Below are 21,007 nucleotides of genomic sequence, written 5' to 3' on the forward strand. Positions count from 1 at the left end.
GTGAGGTGGAGGTTGCAGTGAGCTGAGATTGCACCACTGCGCTCCAGCCTGGGGACAACAGAGTAAGACTGTCTCAAAAAAAAAAAAAAAAAAGAAAAGAAAAAGAAAAAGAAAAAAAAATGTGTTATGTACACACAGAATTGTTGTAACGGATTGAATCATGAATCTCCTTGGCAAGTCTGTAACCTCACAAATGAATGTGAAACCAGTAACTGAATGGAGATTCATGGAAGAGCTGGGCTTTCGCCAACAGCAGCCTTGCCATGGCCCTGATTCTCCAGGATTGGTGCTGGGAGGTGTGGCTGAGGGTGGCACGGCAGGGCACGTTTTAAGGATACGTTCAAAGAACTGTGAGATGCTATTAGAGAAGCGGTCTCCTCCCAGGTTAGCAGGCAGGCGAATCGTGAGATCAGTTTCCCTTTCTGGCCCATGCGGATGGGGCACGGCAGAGGCAGGGACCACGCTGAGAAAAGAGGAGCCTCAGAGCCAGTGTGTGGGTTCAGGCAGGAGGCGCTGCCGCATGAGCCCTCGATGGCAGGGGCTTTTGGCTCCCAAAATCGTATGTGAGCTGCTCTCCATCCACAGCTGGCTGGCCCAGATAGAAGGGTGGGTGGGGGCCCTGGCCCAGCTCAGAAGAGATGGGCAACAGTGGTCTGAGAAACACTGCAAGTGGCACTGTCCCCGGGAGGCCCGGCGGGCCCTGCCCAGCACCAGCCTCAGCCTCGGTCTGCGTCCCACCTACGCCGAGCCACCCCCAAACTTCCCCAGACAGAACCATGAAAACAGCCGAGAGAGCAATGACTTAGTGTGTGAAAGGCATGGATGGATTTTATTGATTACCCTATATCTACAATTTGAGGTAAAATAGAAGCAACACATAAAAGGGCCTATTTCTGCTACCATGTCATATAATTCTCCATTGTGAATATTGTGATAAAGCTACTGAGAACTATGCTGTCACAGAGCCTAGCTTCTTGTAGAGCTGGTATTTTACAACTCGCATTGCTTGTGAAATCTCAACACATGTAAGACTCTCCTAGGAAGGCGCAGAACGTCAGAGGTTGCATCCTCAGCCCCCTGATCCCTCCTCCCTCCCCGTGCTGGCACCTCAGGGTTACAAGAAGAACTAGGAAGTAACGCCGGCCACGGCGACCCCTGGAGAGGGGGCCGGCTAGAACCGCGTTCCTAAGAATCCACGCCACAGCAGGTCCCGCGATGTCGGGGCCTTAGTGTCATCGAGCTAGCCCCAATCCTCAACCCGATCTTCAACTTCTGGTACACCATGCATTTTATTTGGACGAAAAGTAAAAGTGGAAGAGGTTCTCTCTGTATTTATTCTGTAATTCACACGCTGAGATACTGACCTCTGACTGTTAGGTGATCCAGATGGTTTTGCTTTTAATTATGATAAAAAAAAACATAGGAACCATGAGAGATAGCTTAGGAAAAGGTTTAGTCAAATATACAGATAGGAACTGTTCACTCAGTCATTAAGGAGAGCCGTGAACAAAAGATCATTTAAATGATTTTTTTTTTTTTTTCCCAAATAGAAAAACTAAAGAACTGAACTATCACAGGAATTTGTCTTCACTGCAGAAGCTGAGATGTTCCAGTAGGAGATATCTTCACTTGATTGGAAAATAAACACCGTAACTCAAGGCTCTGCTGAGTACATAAAAAATCTGGTGAGATTCATTCCTGTCATTTTCCCTGTCGTTTCCCAGCATTGCTGTAAACTCCTGATAATGCATTCCCAAGTACACCAGCCATTCCAGACCCACAGTCACTCTGCTCTTTAATTCACAGAACTGCTGAAAAAGTAGACATTTCTATCTAAAAGTAGAAAAAAAGGTTTGTATAGAAGGTATTTCTGTTATACAAGTATATTACACAGCTTGGGGAAGTAACACGTCCGAAAAGCTCTTCTCAACCACTGATACTTTAAGCTAAAATAGGAGAGAAAACAAACAAGCAAGCAAACAGGTTAATCTAATTACAGGAATTTAACAGTCACGAATATCACAACTTAATTTGCAAATTCGGGTGACAGTGACTTGGATTCAGATGCGCTCATAAAGCGGGACGAAACCTTAAGTCCATGAGCTGACAGGGTAAGGCAAACTCCAGTACAACAAGTCTCTGGATTTAAAAAAAAAAAAATCCATTGTCAAAGTTTCCTGACTTCGGGTCTCAAGCTACTGCTCCTGTTATAACTTGGCCAAATTTAAGAAATCTGGAATAACAGGATCAGACTTGTGAACTCAACTCTGCAAGATGAACAATAGATCTGCAGCTCTGTGAGACTCTGCAAAATACTATTACTACGGAAAAAAAAAAAAGTCAGTCTAATGATTCTGACTCATAGTGAATTCCAATGAGAAGGACAACGTTTACTCTATAGATTAGAAACAACATTCTTTTTAAGGCAAAAGTGCTTTTACATCTTTGACTGAGAGACATATATTGATCCAAGGAGAATCTCCCTGTTCAGTCTTCTAGCTTAAACATCCAGGAAGGCTCCCACCTGGCTCCCACATTCCCTGAAGGCAGGGCCACCATCTTATGTGAAAATGGGGAGATCACATTAGCTACGCGTACGCAGGGGGGTTCAGATGGACACCACACGGCATCCCTGACACAGAAGCTGATTTACCCTAGGAGGGAAGAGGTCTACCACGTGGGGTCTGGTTCTTGCTTGATCTGAGAGCTTCCATCAGTCTCTTTTATTTCTATCAATGGAAACAAAATGGTACCGATTAATTATTTTGCAGACCTGCTCAATGATAAATCCATTCGTACCAAACTGTTTACTAAGATATGGTTTAATAATAATAAGGACAAGACACCAAACATCAAAAGAGCTTCAGAGAGAGAAGTCTCTTTAGCAACACATTCAAAATTGTGTTACTTAAGTTTTCAAAGTAACAAACATCTCCTGGCTTTTATGCATTTAAAGGACACACATTATGTTATCTAGGTTATGTAGCAGAGTCATTCACGGAGAATTTACCAAGTCATCTGGGGGAAATGGAGCAAAAGCAGCTATGCGTCATCTCGCAACAGCATAACCTGCAAATCCAATTCACCCAGAAGAAAGAGAGCGAAACCACCACTCAGTTCTAGTGAAATAGTTTAAACACACAATCCTTTGTCCTGGTAAAAAGTCTGGGCTGGGCGAGGTGGCTCGTGCCTGTAATCCGAGCACTTTGGGAAGCCAAGGCCGGCAGGTCACTTGAGGTCAGGAGTTCGAGACTAGCCTGGCCAACATGGTGAAACCCCGTTTCTACTAAAAATACAGAAATTAGCCAAGCATAGTGGTGCAGGCCTGTAATCCCAGCTACTCGGGAGGCTGAGACAGGAGAATTGCTTGAGCCTGGCAGGTGGAGGTTGCAGAGATCACGCCACCTCACTCCAGCCTGGGTGACAGAGCGAGACCCTGTCTTAAAAAAAAAAAAAAAGAAAAGAAAAGAAAGAAAAAGAAGAAAGAAGAAGTCTTAAGGACTTGCAGGACCACCCCACCCTTTTACCTTCTGTGGCTGGAACTTCCAACTGGCTTGGTTCAGCTGATTCTAAAGAGAAACACAGAGATTGATTTCCACATCGTTCAACAGCTGCTTTATACTATGAAAGAACCCAGGAGGAGGAAGAGGAGAAAAGCCCTCCAGACTCTGTACAAACACAGGCGCATGATGAAACAATGCCCACGGTCTTGAGGTGGAGCACACAATTATCCAAGTGTACTTTCAAATTTCTGTTTCTCAAATGCGGTCCTAAGTTCACATATACAGCTGAAGTCTGAAAGAGCAGTCTTAACATAGCTCTACCAGGAAAACAACAAGTGCCTTAGTTATGCTTTCTTCCTCATCCTTCTGTTTACTCCCTTTAATAAAAGCTTTTCATTACTTTTTTGTTTTTGTTCATATGTTTGCTTTTTTGAGACACGATCTCCCTTTGTTGCCCAGGCTGGAGTGCAGTGGCGTGATCTTGCCTCAATGCAACCTACACCTCCCAGGTTCAAGCCGTTCTCCTGCCTTAGCCTCCCAAGTAGCTGGGATGACAGGCACACGCCACCACGCCCGGCTAATTTTTGTATTTTTAGTAGATACAGGGTTTTACCATGTTGGGCAGGCTGGTCTCGAACTCCTGATCTCAAGTGACCCACCCGCCCCAGCCTCCCAAAGTGCTGGGATGGCAGGCGTGAGCCACCGCACCCAGCCTCATTACTTTCAATGACTCACATAGCACCGGGCCATTCCACTTGTGTTTTAAGGAATTTTTTAAAAGCATAATCTGTACATTTCTACTCAAGAACATTTTGCTCAATCACTTATGGCAGACATTAGAAACGGACAGCACAGAGTCAGGTTAAAATGACGACCCTCTTTCTCTGCCATTTCATCCTATCCATTAATCCTGGGGTTCCTGATGTTAGGCCTGAGCTGGGATAGAGGGTGCAAATGGTTTGCAGCCCCCCGTTCTCAATCAGGACCCACAGCTTGAATTTATGTTTTGATCAGCTGTCAAACCCAGGAGTGAAAACCAGAGAGCAGCATGTGTGCGCTGTGTAACTGAGTCCCCTCAGGGCAGGCGACTGAGCCGCAGGAGTAGCTCCCGGCCCTCCCCTGCCTCACTCACCTTGTATCACGGGGCCTTCTGACTCACTCTGATCAACCAGCTCTGAAAATGAAGCAGATTGGTTTAATAATGTAAGGACGTGTTGTTCCCTTTGACAAGCATTTTAACATACATTTGCTCAAGATGAGAAGGATACAAACCTCAGAGTTCTGATATGGTCCTCAGAATCACTAATTCATAGTAATTACCATAAAACTCTATTCCACACTACCGCACAAGAACAGGAACAAAACAGAACATTTTATTTATGTATGTATTATTTATGTAAATAAATAATTTATTGAGACAGAGTTTTGCTCTTGTTGTCCAGGCTGGAGTGCAATGGCACGATCTCAGCTCACTGCAATCTCCGCCTCCAGGATTCAAGTGACTCTCCTGCCTCACCCCTCCCAAGTAGCTGGGATTACAGGCGTCTGCCACCACGCCCAGCTGATTTTTGTATTTTTAGTAGAGACAGGTTTTCACCATGTTGGACGGGCTGGTCTCAAACTCCCAACCTCAAGTGATCCGCCTGCCTCAGCCTCCAAACTGCTGGGATTATAGGCGTGAGCCACCGCTCCTGGCCTCACTTTTATACATTTAATAATAAAGTTAAGAGAACAAAAACACACTCGCAAAATTAAGTTTGGCTCAAAATACTACTGAAAATGACATCAACGTTAAGGAATTGAAAGGACATTTGTTCGCCCGCTCGGCAATATCTGTTTGTTTTTGTTTTTTTTTTTTGAGATGGAGTCTGGCTCTGTCGCCCAGGCTGGAGTGCAGTGGCCGGATCTCCCGCCTCCCGGGTTTACACCATTCTCCTGCCTCAGCCTCCCGAGTAGCTGGGACTACAGGCGCCCGCCACCTCGCCCGGCTAGTTTTTTTTGTATTTTTTAGTAGAGACGAGGTTTCACCGTGTTCGCCAGGATGGTCTCTATCTCCTGACCTCGTGATCCGCCCGTCTCGGCCTCCCAAAGTGCTGAGATTACAGGCTTGAGCCACCGCGCCCGGCCTATATCTGAAAGCCCAATGTGTGCCAGACACTGTGCTGAAACAGTAATAGAAGCAGGCACATTAAGTGACTTACTTTGGCACGAAATCCAAGCACAGTCATTATAACAGTCATAAAAGCAGTAATAAATATAGATTGTATTCGCTGAGCACATACCGTAGGCTAAGCACATACTATAGGCTAGACGCTGTTCTAGGTTAGGGGGCTGCAAACTCTTTTCTTACAGAGCCAATTAGTAAGCATTTTAGGTTTTGCAAGCACACACTTGCTGTTGCCACCTCTCAATGGTGCCATAAACAAATGAACACGATGGTGGTTTCAATAAAACTTTATGCACACACCTCGGCGGGAGCTTGCTGACACTTGTTCTAGATGCTTTCCATCTACTGGAATGACTCCCCCAGAATCAGTGCTATTATTACCATTTTATGATTAAGTGCATCGAGGATAGGAAAAGTTAAGAAGCTTGAAGAATTTTACAACTTGGAAGTGCCTGGTGTTTTTACTGAGGGCTAAAATAAGTATCTGGCATGGCTGCTGACGTAGGTGAAGGAACGTAATATACTTTAAGCACATATACACACTCACACGCACACATGTCAGACCCCGGGGAAAAAACAAAAACGCTTCACAAAATACTCACGGTTATTAATCACAAGTCCTGGAAATGGTCTAAAGAGAGAAACAAATTGTAAAGTATAATAATTTATTTTCACTCTATAAGAATTTACAGGTATAACTGTCTATTCAACTCATATCTAGCCCATGTCATTTACGTACTACAGTGAGAAGTATTATCCACGATCTTATAAACTTATGGAAGAGATAGATATGTATCCATAATAAGAACACTGTTAGAAAATGTTATGCAGTAAATGGAGGAAAAAGAAAAAACAGAAACGCCAGAGCAGGGAACAGAGTGATTCTAAGTTCAATGCACAGAAGAACACAAGGGGCTTTTTGCGTAACTCCTGGGAATGATACGGAGAATGACCGTGGGTGAAGCGGAACAAAAATATGAGATTTTGAGGGAAAGAAGGTTGGAAGAAGACGAGTGAATGAGAAGAAGCCTCAAGAGGATTTATTATGAGATTTCTGAGTGCCAGTCCTAAGAGATGTGAACTAGAGACAGTGGCAGTTTGATGATGAACTAATTGGGTAGGTTGAGTTGTAGCTAAGTTTCTGGGGCGCTGGAAGAAAAAGAGGAAGATAACCTGGGGTTGGTGCTCAGGTGGGTGTCTCTCTTTTTTTTTTTTGAGACGGAGTCTCGCTTTGTCGCCCAGGCTGGAGTGCAGTGGCGCGATCTCGGCTCACTGCAAGTTCCGCCTCCCAGGTTCACGCCATTCTCCTGCCTCAGCCTCCCGAGTAGCTGGGACTATAGGCGTGCACCACCATGCCCAGCTAATTTTTTGTATTTTTAGTAGAGACAGGGTTTCACCGTGTTAGCCAGGATGGTCTCGATCTCCTGACCTCATGATTCGCGCGCCTCGGCCTCCCAAAGTGCTGGGATTACAGGTGTGAGCCTCCGCACCCGGCCTAGGTGGGCGTCTCTTATGGTAACAAGGACACAGGAAGAAATGTGGAGCTCAAATGGTGTTAGAGGATGAGTACAATCATCATGCCTGCTCTATGGGAGGGAGCTGACACTCTCCGTGGTAACAATGGTCACTCTCATTTACAGACAAGGAACAGAGTGACCAGGCTAACAAATGGTTGATGTGAGGTTGAATCCGTCTGAGCCAAAGCCTGTGACACGGCGCCCTAAGACAGAGGTTGGCAAAGTTTTTCTTTGTTTCTTGAGATGGAGTCTCACTCTGTCGCCCAGGCTGGAGTGCAATGGCATAATCTCAGCTCACTACAACCTCCACCTCCTGGGTTCAAGCGATTCTCCTGCCTCAGCCTCCCGAGTAGCTGGGACTACAGGCACGCACCATCATGCCCAGCTAACTGCTGTATTTGTGTACAGACAGGATTTCACCATGTTGGCCAGGCTGGTCTGGAACTCCTGACCTCAGGTGATCTGCCTGCCTTGGCCTCCTAAAATGCTGGGATTACAGGCATGAGCCACTGTGCCTGGCCAAGGTTTTTCTATAAAGTGCTAGAGAGTAAATATTTTAGACTTTGGAGGCCATGCCGTCTCAGTCCCAGCTATTTACTCACTGTGACAGGAAAGCAGCCATGGATAATACGGGTGTAGCTGTTTTTCAGGAAGTCTCTAAAAATAGGAGGCAGGCTGAATTTGGCAAAAATAGGAGGCAGGCTGAATTTGGTGAACATTCCTAGTTTGCCAACCCTTTGCCAAAGAATTAAGAGTCGGCTTAGGCAGAGGCACATCTAACATTCTAACGATGAAACAAGTTATCTTTATTTGTTCATTGCCTCGCATAGGTAGCCTGATTCGATGACTACCTGTGGCTGCGTTTTAGATGAGTCAGCCTCATGAGCTCCAGACTCGTTCCTGTGACTAAGCAGAAAACTCTCACTTACCTAATGACCGTGAATTTGATAAACTCGGCAGAATCTAAGATCCTTCTCATGGAGCTGATTTCCAGGTAGCTGGGGGCTTTGAAGGACACCCCCGGGGGCATGCCATCAACCACCACACAGCCAGGGTTAATTGTGATTTTCCTGTAGGGAACTTTCACAGGAAAACCCATACCAATGGCTTCACCTACAGTGACAGTGAGACAAACAGCACAACAGCACAGATGAACCCACTGCCTTAAAAAGTCTGTCAAAAGCACCAGATCAACATTTATTTTAAAGACTGTCTCTGCTGTTAACTAAGGTCTTTGTACACTTCAAACAAATTTAAATATGAACCTTAAAAAAAATTTTTTTTTGAGACAGAGTCTCACTCTATCACCTAGGTTGGAGTGCGATGGCTTGATCTCAGCTCACTGCAATCTCTGCCTCCCAGGTTCAAGCAGTTCTCATGCCACAGCCTTCTGAGTAGCTGGGATTACAGGCATGCGCCACCATACCCGGCTAATTTTTTGTATTTTCTAGTAGAGACAGGGTTTCACCATGTTGGCTAGGTTGGTCTCGAACTCCTGGCCTCAATGAATCCACCCGCCTCAGCCTCCCAAAATGCTGGGATTACAGGCGTGAGCCACACTGCCCGACAGTGAACCTTAAATTCATGAACTTTTGTACTGACAATCGATAATGTAACACTAATGGTATCTTATTAAATAAATTTAGCATAAACAAAACACTTACTTTTAAATTTTAATTCCTTTTCTATAGGAGGATTACAACCACCTAACCATCATCTGCTGAAAAGATCTTATTAAAACAAAGCTCTTTGCTTACAGCAACTGTACTTTGCAAATGCAAAACTTACCAAATTTCCGACTAAAGAGGTCATTCACTTGTTCTCTTAGCTGTCTAGCTTTTTCAACTTTCGAGAGTCTTTCATTATCGTCATCTAAAACAGTTCAGAGAAAATCCAAAACTTAAATACTGTATTTTTTTTTTTTTTTTTTTTGGTAAAGAGATGGTATCTCACGATGTTGCCCAGACTGGCCTCGAACTCTTGGGCTCAAGTGATCCTCCTGGCTTAGTCTCCCAAGAAGCCGGGACTACAGGTACAAGCTGCTGCTCAATGATGCACTTTTAATCCCAATTTACAGGAGCTCTGTGTAACGTTTTCAAGCATTTGCCATTTTTAAATGATTTAAGTATTTGAGCACTTTGAACTCAATTAAATTTGAAATTGTTTAAAATAATGCCTAGCTAAAAATATTACAAACTTATTCTTGTTATAAAGACCTTTACCTGCTGTTTTATATAGATTTTTTTACTTCCCAGACGGAGTATCGCTCTGTCACCCAGGCTGGAGTACAGTGGCGCCATCTTGGCTCACTGTGACCTCTGCCTCCCGAGTTCAAGCATTTCTCCTGCCTCAGCCTCCCAAGTAGCTGGGATTACAGCCACGCACCACCACGCCTGGCTAATTTTTTTTGTATTTTTAGTAGAGACAGGGTTTCACCATGTTGGCCAGGCTGGTTTTGAACTCCTGACCTCAAGTGATCCTCCCGCCTCAGCCTCCCAAAGTGCTAGGATTACAGGCATAAGCCACTGTGCCCGGCCTTATACAGACTCTTTTTAAGGAACAGACTAGACACATTTGGGTGGTTAACAGGATTTAGCTCATGCCAAGTGCCAAAACTTGCGGGAGCTGTTTGGAGAGCAAGTGTATTTGGAAGGCAACTGCTGCAGGGGTCTGGGAGGAGCGCCAGGCAATGTGTAATGTATCCGAGTACCTGGAGGGGCTGAGCAAACCTCTCTAGCTGGGAGAGTCCAAGAGGCCCTGAAGAGACCCCCACAAATGATGATGGAAGCAAAGAAATCATACCTGGAATTGTCACCTGAATGATGTTAAGGTCTTCTACACCTGAGGCAGTAGTATTAACGTTGGGTGATGAATTTATTTTTCCTGAAAATACAAATTTAAAATCAGAATTCGTAGAAAACACGGTCAACATTTCTAATAATCATGCTGTCTGAGACTGTTTGATCTCAGTCCTGTTCAAGGTTCTTTCTTTCCATGGTACATCATTTCAGGAAGACATGACGCCCCCTGAAGGGCTGCTTTTCACTGGTTTTCTCTTCCTGGTGGTGCTTAGGAGAACATCACACACAAACAGAGCCACCCAATTATTAAAGAACTGAAAACTGTGAAATAGCCCAAACTATAACTTTGAATGCGTTTTCCTTTTTTTCCTGAGATGGAGTCTTGCTCTGTTGCCCAGGCTGGAGTGCAGTGGTACGATCTCGGCTCACTGCAACTTCCGCCTTCCAACTTCAAGCAATGCTGCTGTCTCCTCAACCTCCTGAGTAGAGGGGATTACAAGCACCCGCCACCACGCCTGGCTAATTTTTTATATTTTTAGTAGAGACAGGGTCTTGCCATGTTGGCCAAGCTGGTCTCGAACTCCTGACCTCAGGTGATCCACCCGCCTTGGCCTCCCAAAGTGCTGGGATTACGAGTGTGAGCCATCGCGCCCGGCCTCAATGGCTATTCTTTAAACAATGTTTGTAAACCACAGCTGCACGGTGCACACCTAAGAGCGTGTGTTCTATAGCAATGAAAATACAGAAAATACACTCACTGGGAGGGCTCTTAGAGGAGGTGCTCTCCTTAATTGCCGTCTCAAACATTTCGGGCCTATAGACAAAAGAGAAAAAAAAAATGTGCTGATCAAACAGTAAAACTCTGACGTTAAAATGTAAACAACTCAAAGATTTACAAACCAGTAACTCTGTAAAGTCTAAATTCAATTCTTAGTCATGAAGAACAGAAATCATATGGTTATCTAAAGAACCACAGCCAAAAACACAACCCACAATTGTAAATTTAACATCCATCGCTGCCTCTCATTGGCCGCCCTTCCCCTACGCTGGTTTTATTGGCATCTTCTTTCCAAGGCTAGAATGTATGCTGAAAAGAATCAGCGCCAGACTTGAGGAAGGAAAGAGAAAACGCCCCATGTGCGCAGCATGGAAACACAAGATGGGCTGTGAAAACAGGAGCACTTGAGGCTCTCGCTGCGGAAGTGGAAGCAGAGGGCTTAGGGGCTGCCAAACCTCTGCAGACCTGGCCAAAAGTATAAAAGGTGGGCCACTGACCAGGCGTGGTGGCTCATGCCCGTAATCCCAGCACTTTGGGAGGCTGAGGTGGGCAGATCACGAGGTCAGGCATTTGAGACTAGCCTGACCAACATGGTGAAACCCCATCTCTACTAAAAATACAAAAATGAACCGGGCATGGTGTCACGTGCTTATAATCCCAGCTACTCAGGAGGCTGAGGCAGGAGAATCGTTTGAACCCAGGAGGCGGGATTTGCACTGAGCCCAGATCACGCACTACTACACTCCAGTCTGGGGTACAGAGCAAGACTCCATCTCAAAAAAAAAAAAAGAGGTGGCCATTATGTTTGGCAAGGCCAGCTTTGCTTGAGAGCATCCCTGGGTGACTCAAAATTAAGCCTAACACCAAGTAAATGAAACCTAAAATTCATTTCAATTGATTTCAAGTAATTCATGCGCATTAGCATGTACTATAAAACTCCAATTATTCTTATTCCTTTTTTGAGACAGAGTCTCACTCTGTCACCCAGGCTGGAGTGCAGTGGCACAATCTCGGCTCACTGCAACCTCCACCTCCTGGGTTCAAGCGATTCTCCTGCCTCAGTCTCTCGAGTAGCTGGCGCCTGCTACCACACCTGGCTAATTTTTTTTTCTTTTTGTATTTTAAGTAGAGACGAGTTTTCATCATGTTGGCCAGGCTGGTGTCGAACTCCTGACCTCAAGTGATTTGCCCGCCTTGGCCTCCCATAGTGCTGGGATTTATGGCCGCGCCTGGCCCATTCCTATCTATTTCAATCATGTTAGCCTAATCCACAGATGTTTGAGCAAACAGGAGAAATTTAAAATATTCTATTAATTTGGAGAAATAAAAGGACTTTAGAAAACTGAACAGCGGCTGAGATTCCTCAGCATCAAGCAGTAACAACATTCAGCAACCAAAAGTCGTTATCTCTCCAGTATAGAGGAGTCCTCCTTCCCTTCTAGTAGCAGCATAGGGAAAATTTTTTTTTCTTTTTTTTTTTTTTTTTTGAGATGGAGTTTTGCTCTTGCTGCCCAGGCTGGAATGCAATGGCACGATCTTGGCTCATTGCAACCTCTGCCTGCCGGGTTCCAGTGATTCTCCTGCCTCAGTCTCCCAAACAGCTGGGATTACAGGCACGTGCCACCATGCCCAGCTGATTTTTGTATTTTTAATAGAGACGGGTTTCATCACGTTGGCCAGGTTGGTCTTGAACTTCTGACCTCAGGTAATCTACCCGCTTTGGCCTCCCAAAATGCTGGGATTACGGGCGTGAGCCATCGCACCTGGCCGGAAAGTTTTAAACATAAACAAGAGTGCAGCATAAAAAGGAGATTTTCTGACTCCAGAGCTCATTCAGCCCTGCCACAAACATGAACCCACATACCCATCTCCCAGTGTGAAACACGATCAACTCATGCTAATCCCACTTCATCCAATTTCCTTACTTTTTAATGATGAATTTAATTTTAGCTTTGTTTCTGAGTATCTTCTCCAGCCTTGGAATGCCAAAAGTCGATGGTCTTCGGAATGGCACACCCTCAGGTAAGCCTTCCACGTAAAAGTCTTCTGGGAAAGACTCAAATAATGCGAACGGCACCTTCACGGCTTGTTTAAGGCCAAGAGCTTCCCCTGCAAAACAGCCGCGTACACAGAACAGAACATGGGCGATGACGCCACTCAAGCCTGAAAAACCCATGCGTTGCCAATGACTGGGACACTCCAATGCTCAGTATCCCCCTCTGCTCCCTTCTGCTCCCATGAAGGCACCCTGCGCTGCAGTAAGAATGTTTCAAAATAGACTTACCGCACTTCTCATTGAAGAGATTTTCAACTTTCTGTTTTAGGTCCGTGATCTTGGCATTCCAGGCCTCTGTATATAAAACATAAGATAGTTAAATTGCAATGCTTATCACGGTACTCATCCATACACACTCAGAGACGGGAATGTTTCATCTTATTTGTGCATCTTTTTTTTTGTTTGTTTTGTTTTTTTTTTTTGAGACGGAGTTTCGCTTTCGTTACCCAGGCTGGAGTGCAATGGCGCGATCTCTGCTCACCGCAACCTCCATCTCCCAGGTTCAAGCAGTTCTCCTGCCTCAGCCTCCCGAGTAGCTGGGATTACAGGCATGCGCCACCATGCCCGGCTACTTTTATATTTTTAGTAGACACGGCGTTTCTCCATGTTGGTCAGGCTGGTGTCGAACTCCCAACCTCAGGTGATCCGCCCACCTCGGCCTCCCAAAGTGCTGAGATTACAGGCGTGAGCCACCGCGCCCGGCCTTATTTGTGCATCTTTAAGAAGAAATGAAAAACGCATAATCTTTTACTACGATATGACTTGACAACTACTCCAGTCCTGATACATAAGCAAACTGTTTTAGTACATTGCTTTTATGTTGACTACAAGTAAGTGAACAAATATTGAAATAAAGAAAAAACAAATGAAAACCCCCCAAAATGCCTTCATAACTTATAGTGTCTACTACATGTGAGGCATGGTTCTAAGCACTTTAAATGACAGTATTTATAATCCTCATAATAACCTCATGAGAAAGAAAGTAATGTTATTGCCATTTTGCACAAAGGGAAAATGAGGCAGGGTGCATTCGCCTGCCTAAGTGGCTTCGGATTTGAACTCAGATCTGAACTCAGGCAGCCCGGCTCTATGGGCTATTCCTTTAACCTCGGATATATACTGACTCACCAATAAGAACAATTCACCTGGCAAAAGGAAACATGATTAACTTATTCTATTTAAAACGATGAAAGAAAGAAAAATAAAACGCATATTTACCAAAGGAAAACTCTCTCCCTCGTGGCTTGAAGGGAACGTTAGAACCATTAGTCTGGGTAGGGGTTCGAACAGCTGAGGTTTGAGGATTGTTGTTATTAGGGCCTAAAGGAGAGTAAAAATAATGATAATCAACACACATTCAATGACGTAAGTGTCTCTAGGTTACGACCTTCAAGTCCAGCCTGTGCCAGAAAACAAACCTAGGTTCAAATTGAAATGGGTATTCTTGTCATCCTGCAAGTTCCACAGAAACCCATTTTTCTTTTCCTTTCTTTTTTTTTTGAGACAAAGTTTCACTCTTGTTGCCCAGGCTGGAGTGCAATGGCGCAATCTCGGCTCACCACAATCTCTGCCTCCTGTTTTCAACCAATTCTCTTGCCTCAGACTCCTGAGTAGCTGGGATTACAGGCATGCGCCACCACACCCAGATAATTTTGTATTTTTAGTAGAGATGGGGTTTCTCCGTGTTGGTCAGGCTGGTCTTGATCTCCCAACCTCAGGTGATCCATCTGCCTCGGCCTCCCAAAGTGCTGGCATTACAGGCGTGAGAGCGACTGCGCTCGGTCCTAATTTTATATTCTTAAAGCCTCCCAGGTCCCGTGAACCTGGATCTGCCCTTCAGGAAAGGCTGGCATCTTGTATATAAGAGAGATCTTCCTCTGATCTTTTCCAGAAGGAGGAAAGTCAAGGGTTCAATATGTTTTTAATTCTTGGCATTTTTTAACAGAAATAATTAATTGGGTGTAAGTTGCCCAAGGATGCCTGTTGGCTGTCATAGGAGAAAGCAGGCTCTCTGAAAGGATACCAGATGACTAAATGGGGACTTCTGTGCCACTCAACACCAGTACTGCAAACTCTTACTTAAAAACTTGACACCTGGGATATAGAGAATGATCCTAATGCAGTGATTTCCTTCTGCATTTATGAAGAGATGGAAGAAATATCCATACTTGACTGTTGGTTGGAGATTGTCTTTAGTATTGTATGCAGTATTTTAACACTGTGAGCCTGAAAAGATGAGAACCAGTTGGGCGTGGTGGCTCACCTGAGGTCAGGGGTTCGAGACTAGCCTGGCCAACATGGTAAAACCCCATCTCTACTAAAGATATAAAAATTAGCCGGACTTGGTGGTAGATACCTGTACTCCTAGCTACTTGGGAGGCTGGGGCAGGAGAATCACTTGAACCCGGGAGGTGGAGGTGGAGGCTGTGGTGAGCCGAGATTGTGCCACTGCACTCCACCCTGGGCAAGACAGCGAGACTCGGTCTCAAAAAAAAAAAAAGAAAAGAAAAAGAAAAAGATAATACTTTCATTCAAAGCACTGCTGTTTAAACCACCCCGAAACTTTCTTTCCTTAAAAGAATAGAAAAAAAATGAAGAGGAAAAAACAAGATAAAATATTCCACGTGACTCTGCACCCTTATTTGTTATGATAAAGGAAAAGCATTTTAGGGCTTTTCTTGGGAGCAGTTTATGATGTGATCCATGTTATCTTTTTTCTATTAATGGTTTAAAATTTTTCAATGAGAAACATTCAAAAACGTAGCTTTATCACAGGCAGCTGTTCACAGGTAAAGCTAGTTTGGCTAACGTCATCCGTATAAACACACAGCTAGTGAACTGACACAATCAGTAAACTAGAGAATGAACAGAAACATACCAAGGACTGGCCCTTACCTTCCACAGTGACCTCAATTTCGGGAACCTTTGAATTACTCCCAGGACTTCGTGGTCTTTTGGGGGACTGCAAAGCTGTAAAATAAGCAGATTTCCTTTTGTATATTGTAGGAAAAAAAAATACAGAAGGAGATGCTTTATTTTTTATTTTTTATTTTTTTTGAGACGGAGTCTCGCTCTGTCGCCCAGGCTGGAGTGCAGTGGCGCAATCTCGGCTCACTGCAAGCTCCGCCTCCCGGGTTGACGCCATTCTCCTACCTCAGCCTCCCGAGTAGCTGGGACTACAGGCGCCCGCCACTGCGCCCGGCTAATTTTTTTTTCTATTTTTTAGTAGAGACGGGGTTTCACCATGGTCTCGATCTCCTGACCTTGTGATCCGCCCACCTCGGCCTCCCAAAGTGCTGGGATTACAGGCGTGAGCCACCGCGCCCGGCCAGAAGGAGATGCTTTATAAGAGCAGAGTATTAAAATTCATACAGTTTGGCTCTTTTCAAAGAAACCTGTAGAATTAAACTTGTAGTGTAATCCTCCACAGGGGCTCAACAAAGTTGTGAAAACATAAATGAACTAGGATTGCAAATGTGACATTTCCAATGAATTTTTTTTTTTTTTTTTTTTTTTTTTAAAAAAGAAAAATAAGTCCATTAAATAAAACACCTTAGGTTGGGCGTGGTGGCTCATGCCTGTAATCCCAGCACTTTGGGAGGCCGAGGTGGGTGGATCACGAGGTCAGGAGTTTGAGACCAGTCTGACCAACATGCTGAAACCCCGTCTCTACTAAAAATATAAAAATTAGCCGGGCGTGTTGGCACGTGCCTGTAATCCCGGCTACTCAGGAGGCTGAGGCAGGAGAATGGCTTGAATCCGGGAGGCGGAGGTTGCAGTGAGCCGAGATTGCGCCACTGCACTCCAGCCTGGGCAACAGAGCGAGATTTTGTCTCAAAAATAAATAAATAAATAAATAAATAAATAATAAAACAAAATACCTTAAAAAGCAAAGTAAACAACTACGAGCCCCACAAAGATATCGGCCGATTCCATATGATTTAAGGAATGCGGATAAAGGGTGTCTTCATGCGCACCAATAGGATACGGAGTACACGTCGCCTCTTACCTTTAGTGTTTATTTTACTAGCCATCCCAGGAGGCAAGTAGGAAATAACTAGTTCAGGTCTAGAAAGAAAACCAAGAAATGTTACAGAAGCCAGTACAGTGGTGGTCTCACAGCCAGTAAAACGGTCGTGATGTGACCAGGGTTGTTTGTTTTCTAAAGGCATTCACAGGATCATCCTGTAACACAACAGTAATTCCTAGTGTTGTGGACAAAAGACCCTGACTTTTCCTTCCCGTGACTAGTAAAGCCATTTTATGAAGAGCAAATAAATGACTCTTTTCATGAAAAAAAGAAAAAAGAAAAAAGAAAAAAAAAACTAGTGTACTTCCTTCAGCCACTAAAATTCTGCAGAAATGTAGATAAGAAAATCAATCATTAGGCCGGGCATGGTGGCTCATGCCTGTAATGCCAGCATTTTGGGAGGCTGAGGCGGGTGGATTACCTGAGGTCAGGAATTCCAGACCAGTCTAGCCAACACGGTGAAGTTCTGTCTATTCTAAAAACACAAAAATTAGCCAGGCGTGGCAGCCCAAGTCTGTAATCCCAGGTCCTTGGGAGGCTGAGGCACGGAATTGCTTGAACCCAGGAGGCGGAGCTTGAGTGAGCCGAGATTGCCCCCCGGCACTCCAGCCTGGGCGATAGAGCAAGACTCCGTCTCAAAAGAAAAAAAAAAAAAAGAGAGAAAAAAACTCAATCATTGACACTTAGTTGCTCTCAAGATTGACCAGGAATAACAGAGCAGATAAAAGCCAGCAAATTAAACTTCCATTCAGGCATACTGTGAGTCCCCACGGGGCCTCGCAGTGACGCGGCGGAGGCCGTCGTCACCATTTTCCTTGCACTGATGAAGATGATTGAGTATGGGCTGGGGGACTGCAGAGGCCATGGACAGTACCAGGACTGCAGCTCACAGCCAGGCTTTGCCATCAAGGACTTAACAGCCACGCCTGTCACCTCCAGCTTGAAAAACATTGTAACGGAAGTGTCATTTTACTGTTTTAATTCCAGAAACGACTACAGTGGCAAAATAACTTACTTTTTAACAACGAATTTGATTTTATTACTCCCGCGGACGATCCTTTCAAGTCGTGGAATTCCAAACCAGGTAGGGCTTCGGAAGGGAATCCCCTCTGGCAAGCCTTCCACATACAAGAACTCGGGGTTTGATTCAAACACGGGATACGGTACTTTCACTGCCTCGGTGAGTCCCAGAGCTTGAGCTGAAAGCGCAAGAGAACATAAGTTGGGGAGGATAACATTTGACACGGACATTCTTTTCTTTGCATCTACATTCTCGAGTACAGTATGGACAAGCTCCCTACGATCAAGCAATATCCACTTCATATTGAAGGCATTTTGCTTAGGATATGGGGCAAATCTGAAGAACGAGCCTAAAAAATAAGTGCTTTTAGGAGGAATATTTTAACACTTTCAATCAAAAGGAGAGTTACTTATTAGTGAAAATGACCTCTGTGCTCTGGGCAGAAATGACCGAAGGCCGTTCCACACAGCAGTGGCCCCTGCTGGTCTTTGTGTTATCATCGAGAAGCAGGGTGTCTGTTCAAACGGGTGGCGTCTACGATACAGCTAAGCCTCAGTTCGAGTGGTCAGAGGCAGGGTAGTCAGGACTCCTGATCTGGGACAGGAAACGTCAACCCCAGGTATTGAGATAATGGATAGGAGTGCCCCGGGAATATTGCTAGCACTGCCCACTCCTTACTTCCTTCTCCATGACAGACACACCCAATCAACTGAAACACTTTCTTGCTGAGCCTCCTCAGAATCGTTCTCAAGACAGCACTCCAGGAAACCGCTGTCAACAAATCTAAGCTGAAACAAATGATGAAACCTATTTGCCACATGGGTGTTAGCCAGATGAGAAGTACAAACAGTGGAACTGAGACTTATCCCAACGCCTCCCTTCCTCTCCCATTCTGACACGTGAGAAAGCGGAATCCGAGAAAAATGAAGTCATCTGCTTGGTTTCAGTAGCAGGTGCAGTGGTAGAAAGAAACAGAAACCCGGTTTCTGGGACCTTCCTTCTTTAGGTCCTGAACTTTTTTTGAGACAGAATCTCGCTCTGTCACCCAGGCTGGAGTGCAGTGGCGTGATCTCGGCTCACTGCTCAAGTTCAGCCTCCCCGGTTCACGCCATTCTCCTGCCTCAGCCTCCTGAGTAGCTGGGACTACAGGCGCCCGCCACCACGCCCAGCTAATGTTCTTGTATTTTTAGTAGAGATGGGGTTTCATCGTGTTAGCCAGGATGGTCTCGATCTCCTGACCTCCCAATCTGGCCACCTCGGGCTCCCAAGTGCTGGGATTACAGGCGTGAGCCATCGCACCCGGTTGGTCCTGAACTTCCATACCTCTATTCAGACATGGCCCTTTGTTGATATGTTATTAAAGACATAAATATTGGCTTTTACTTACCAAATTTCAAATTAAAAATCTCTTCCACTTGCTTCCGTAGCTTGGTAATTCTGACATTCCAATCTTCTTTGACTGGAAAACAAAAAGAAACCCAATTAACTGTGTTATTTATCAGTGCTGTGGCAAATCAGAATGGATTTCGCTAGAACGTACCCTTGTTTGCAGTGATTCTCTTAACTCAGTTTTGTTAAAAGCCAAAATTTGGGGCCTTAAGGAAAAGAATAATTTCCGGTACTTGCCAAATATCAGAAAAACTGCAGAAAGACAGAATTTATTTATTTATTTAGAGACACAGTCTCACTACGACGCTCAGGCTGGAGTGTGGTGGTGTGATCTCGGCTCACTGCAACCTCCGCCTCCTGGGTTCAAGCGATTCTCCTGCCTCAGCCTCCCCGGTAGCTGGGATTACAGGTGCCTGCCACCACACCAGGCTAATTTTTGTATTTTTAGTAGAGATGGGGTTTCATCATGTTGGCTAAGCTGGTCTTGAACGCCTGACCTCAAGTGATCCGCCCACCTCGGCCTCCCAAAGTGCTGGGATTACGGGCATGAGCCACCGTGCCCGGCCTAGAAAGACAGAATTTAAATTTAAGTTGACATTGCAAATAAAGTGAAATTTGTCCACATGAAAGAGTGCTCAAAATCAGTGCTTCTAACACATTCCTCCTTGGAGAAGTCCCTCAGCGAACTTGGTCAGGGCAGGGAGGCCAGCTGCGTAAGGTTCAAGGGCTCCCACACCAGTTTCAACAGGAGGGACTTTGCTTTTATTTGCTTTCTCTACAGGCAATCCTTGTTTTATCTAACAGATGTGTGCCTAAAAATCCACATAAAGCAACACTTCACTAATCAAAGTGACTTTTCTCATCAGAAATCAATGATAAAGGGGTGGAATTCATGTGGGGCCGGAGTGGACGGAGGCCTGAGCGGGTCCAGCAGACGGAAACACAGCTGCCAAGTCTGGCCTGGCCTTAGCTGCTGCTGCAGGAGGCGTGAGGAACTCTGCCTTCTACGATGTGGTGCTGGACGGAGAGCTGTCTGTCACCTTCGACCAGTTCCATGGCATTCAGGACACTGTGATAGGGGAAGGAACTCACTTTCTCATCCCATGGGAAAAGAAGCCAATTATCTTTGACTGCTGCTCTTGAACACATAAGGCGTCAGTCATCACCGTGAGCAAAGATTGTCACCATCACACTGGGCGTCCTCTTCCCGCCTGTTGCCGGCCAGGTTCTCCCATCTTCCAATTATCGGAGAAGCCAATGAGAGTGTGCTGCCGTCCATCACCGCAGAGCTCCTCAAGCCGGGGGTGGCTTGGGCTGACGCCGGAGAACTGATCACGCAGGGAGAGCTGGGCTCCAGATACGTGAGCAATTCACTTCGGAGCAAGCAGCAACCTTTGGGCTCCTCCTGGATGTTGTGACCTTGGATCTGACCTTCAGACTTTGGAGCAAGCAGCAACCTTCAGGCTCCTCCTGGATGCTATGACCTTGGATCTGACCTTCAGGAAGGAGTTGGTAGAAGCAGTGGAACCAAAGAGGTGGCTCAGCAGGAAGGAAAGGGCCAGATCCGTGGTGGCAAAGGCTGAGCAGCAGAGGGCGGCGGCCATCGTCTCTGCCAAGGGCAACTCTAGGGCAGCAGAGTTCATCACCAGCTCAGTGGCCACTGCAGGTGACGGCCTGATCAAGGCCACAAGCTGGAACCATGGAGGACGCTACATACCAGCCCTCCAGCTCTCAGAACTCACCCA

General features: G+C 45.4%; 1 protein-coding gene across 6 annotated transcripts in view; it reads right to left on the bottom strand.

The window, feature by feature from the left end:
* Positions 1 to 802: 802 nt before the first annotated feature.
* Positions 803 to 21,007, bottom strand: part of GTF2I (general transcription factor IIi) — a 103,454-nt gene continuing 83,249 nt past the window's right edge. For 5 of the 6 annotated variants that reach the window (XM_037990524.2, XM_037990521.2, XM_037990522.2 and 2 more), the window contains 16 exons: positions 19,261 to 19,332; positions 17,868 to 18,051; positions 16,832 to 16,890; positions 15,718 to 15,792; positions 14,041 to 14,142; positions 13,051 to 13,116; positions 12,692 to 12,875; positions 10,747 to 10,802; positions 9,990 to 10,070; positions 8,976 to 9,059; positions 8,117 to 8,300; positions 6,273 to 6,301; positions 4,636 to 4,677; positions 3,528 to 3,569; positions 2,654 to 2,729; positions 803 to 1,946 (listed from right to left, as the gene is read on the bottom strand). In XM_037990524.2, coding sequence (XP_037846452.1) covers positions 2,671 to 2,729; positions 3,528 to 3,569; positions 4,636 to 4,677; positions 6,273 to 6,301; positions 8,117 to 8,300; positions 8,976 to 9,059; positions 9,990 to 10,070; positions 10,747 to 10,802; positions 12,692 to 12,875; positions 13,051 to 13,116; positions 14,041 to 14,142; positions 15,718 to 15,792; positions 16,832 to 16,890; positions 17,868 to 18,051; positions 19,261 to 19,332 — 1,319 coding nt within the window. In that variant the 3' untranslated portion in view covers positions 803 to 1,946; positions 2,654 to 2,670. Of the gene's footprint in view, positions 1,947 to 2,031; positions 2,140 to 2,653; positions 2,730 to 3,527; positions 3,570 to 4,635; positions 4,678 to 6,272; positions 6,302 to 8,116; positions 8,301 to 8,975; positions 9,060 to 9,989; positions 10,071 to 10,746; positions 10,803 to 12,691; positions 12,876 to 13,050; positions 13,117 to 14,040; positions 14,143 to 15,717; positions 15,793 to 16,831; positions 16,891 to 17,867; positions 18,052 to 19,260; positions 19,333 to 21,007 lie in introns of those variants that run through there. The other variant, XM_008018314.3, reaches the window with a different exon arrangement.

The sequence above is a fragment of the Chlorocebus sabaeus genome, chromosome 28, assembly GCF_047675955.1.
Source record: "Chlorocebus sabaeus isolate Y175 chromosome 28, mChlSab1.0.hap1, whole genome shotgun sequence".
NCBI classification, from domain to species: Eukaryota; Metazoa; Chordata; class Mammalia; order Primates; family Cercopithecidae; genus Chlorocebus; species Chlorocebus sabaeus.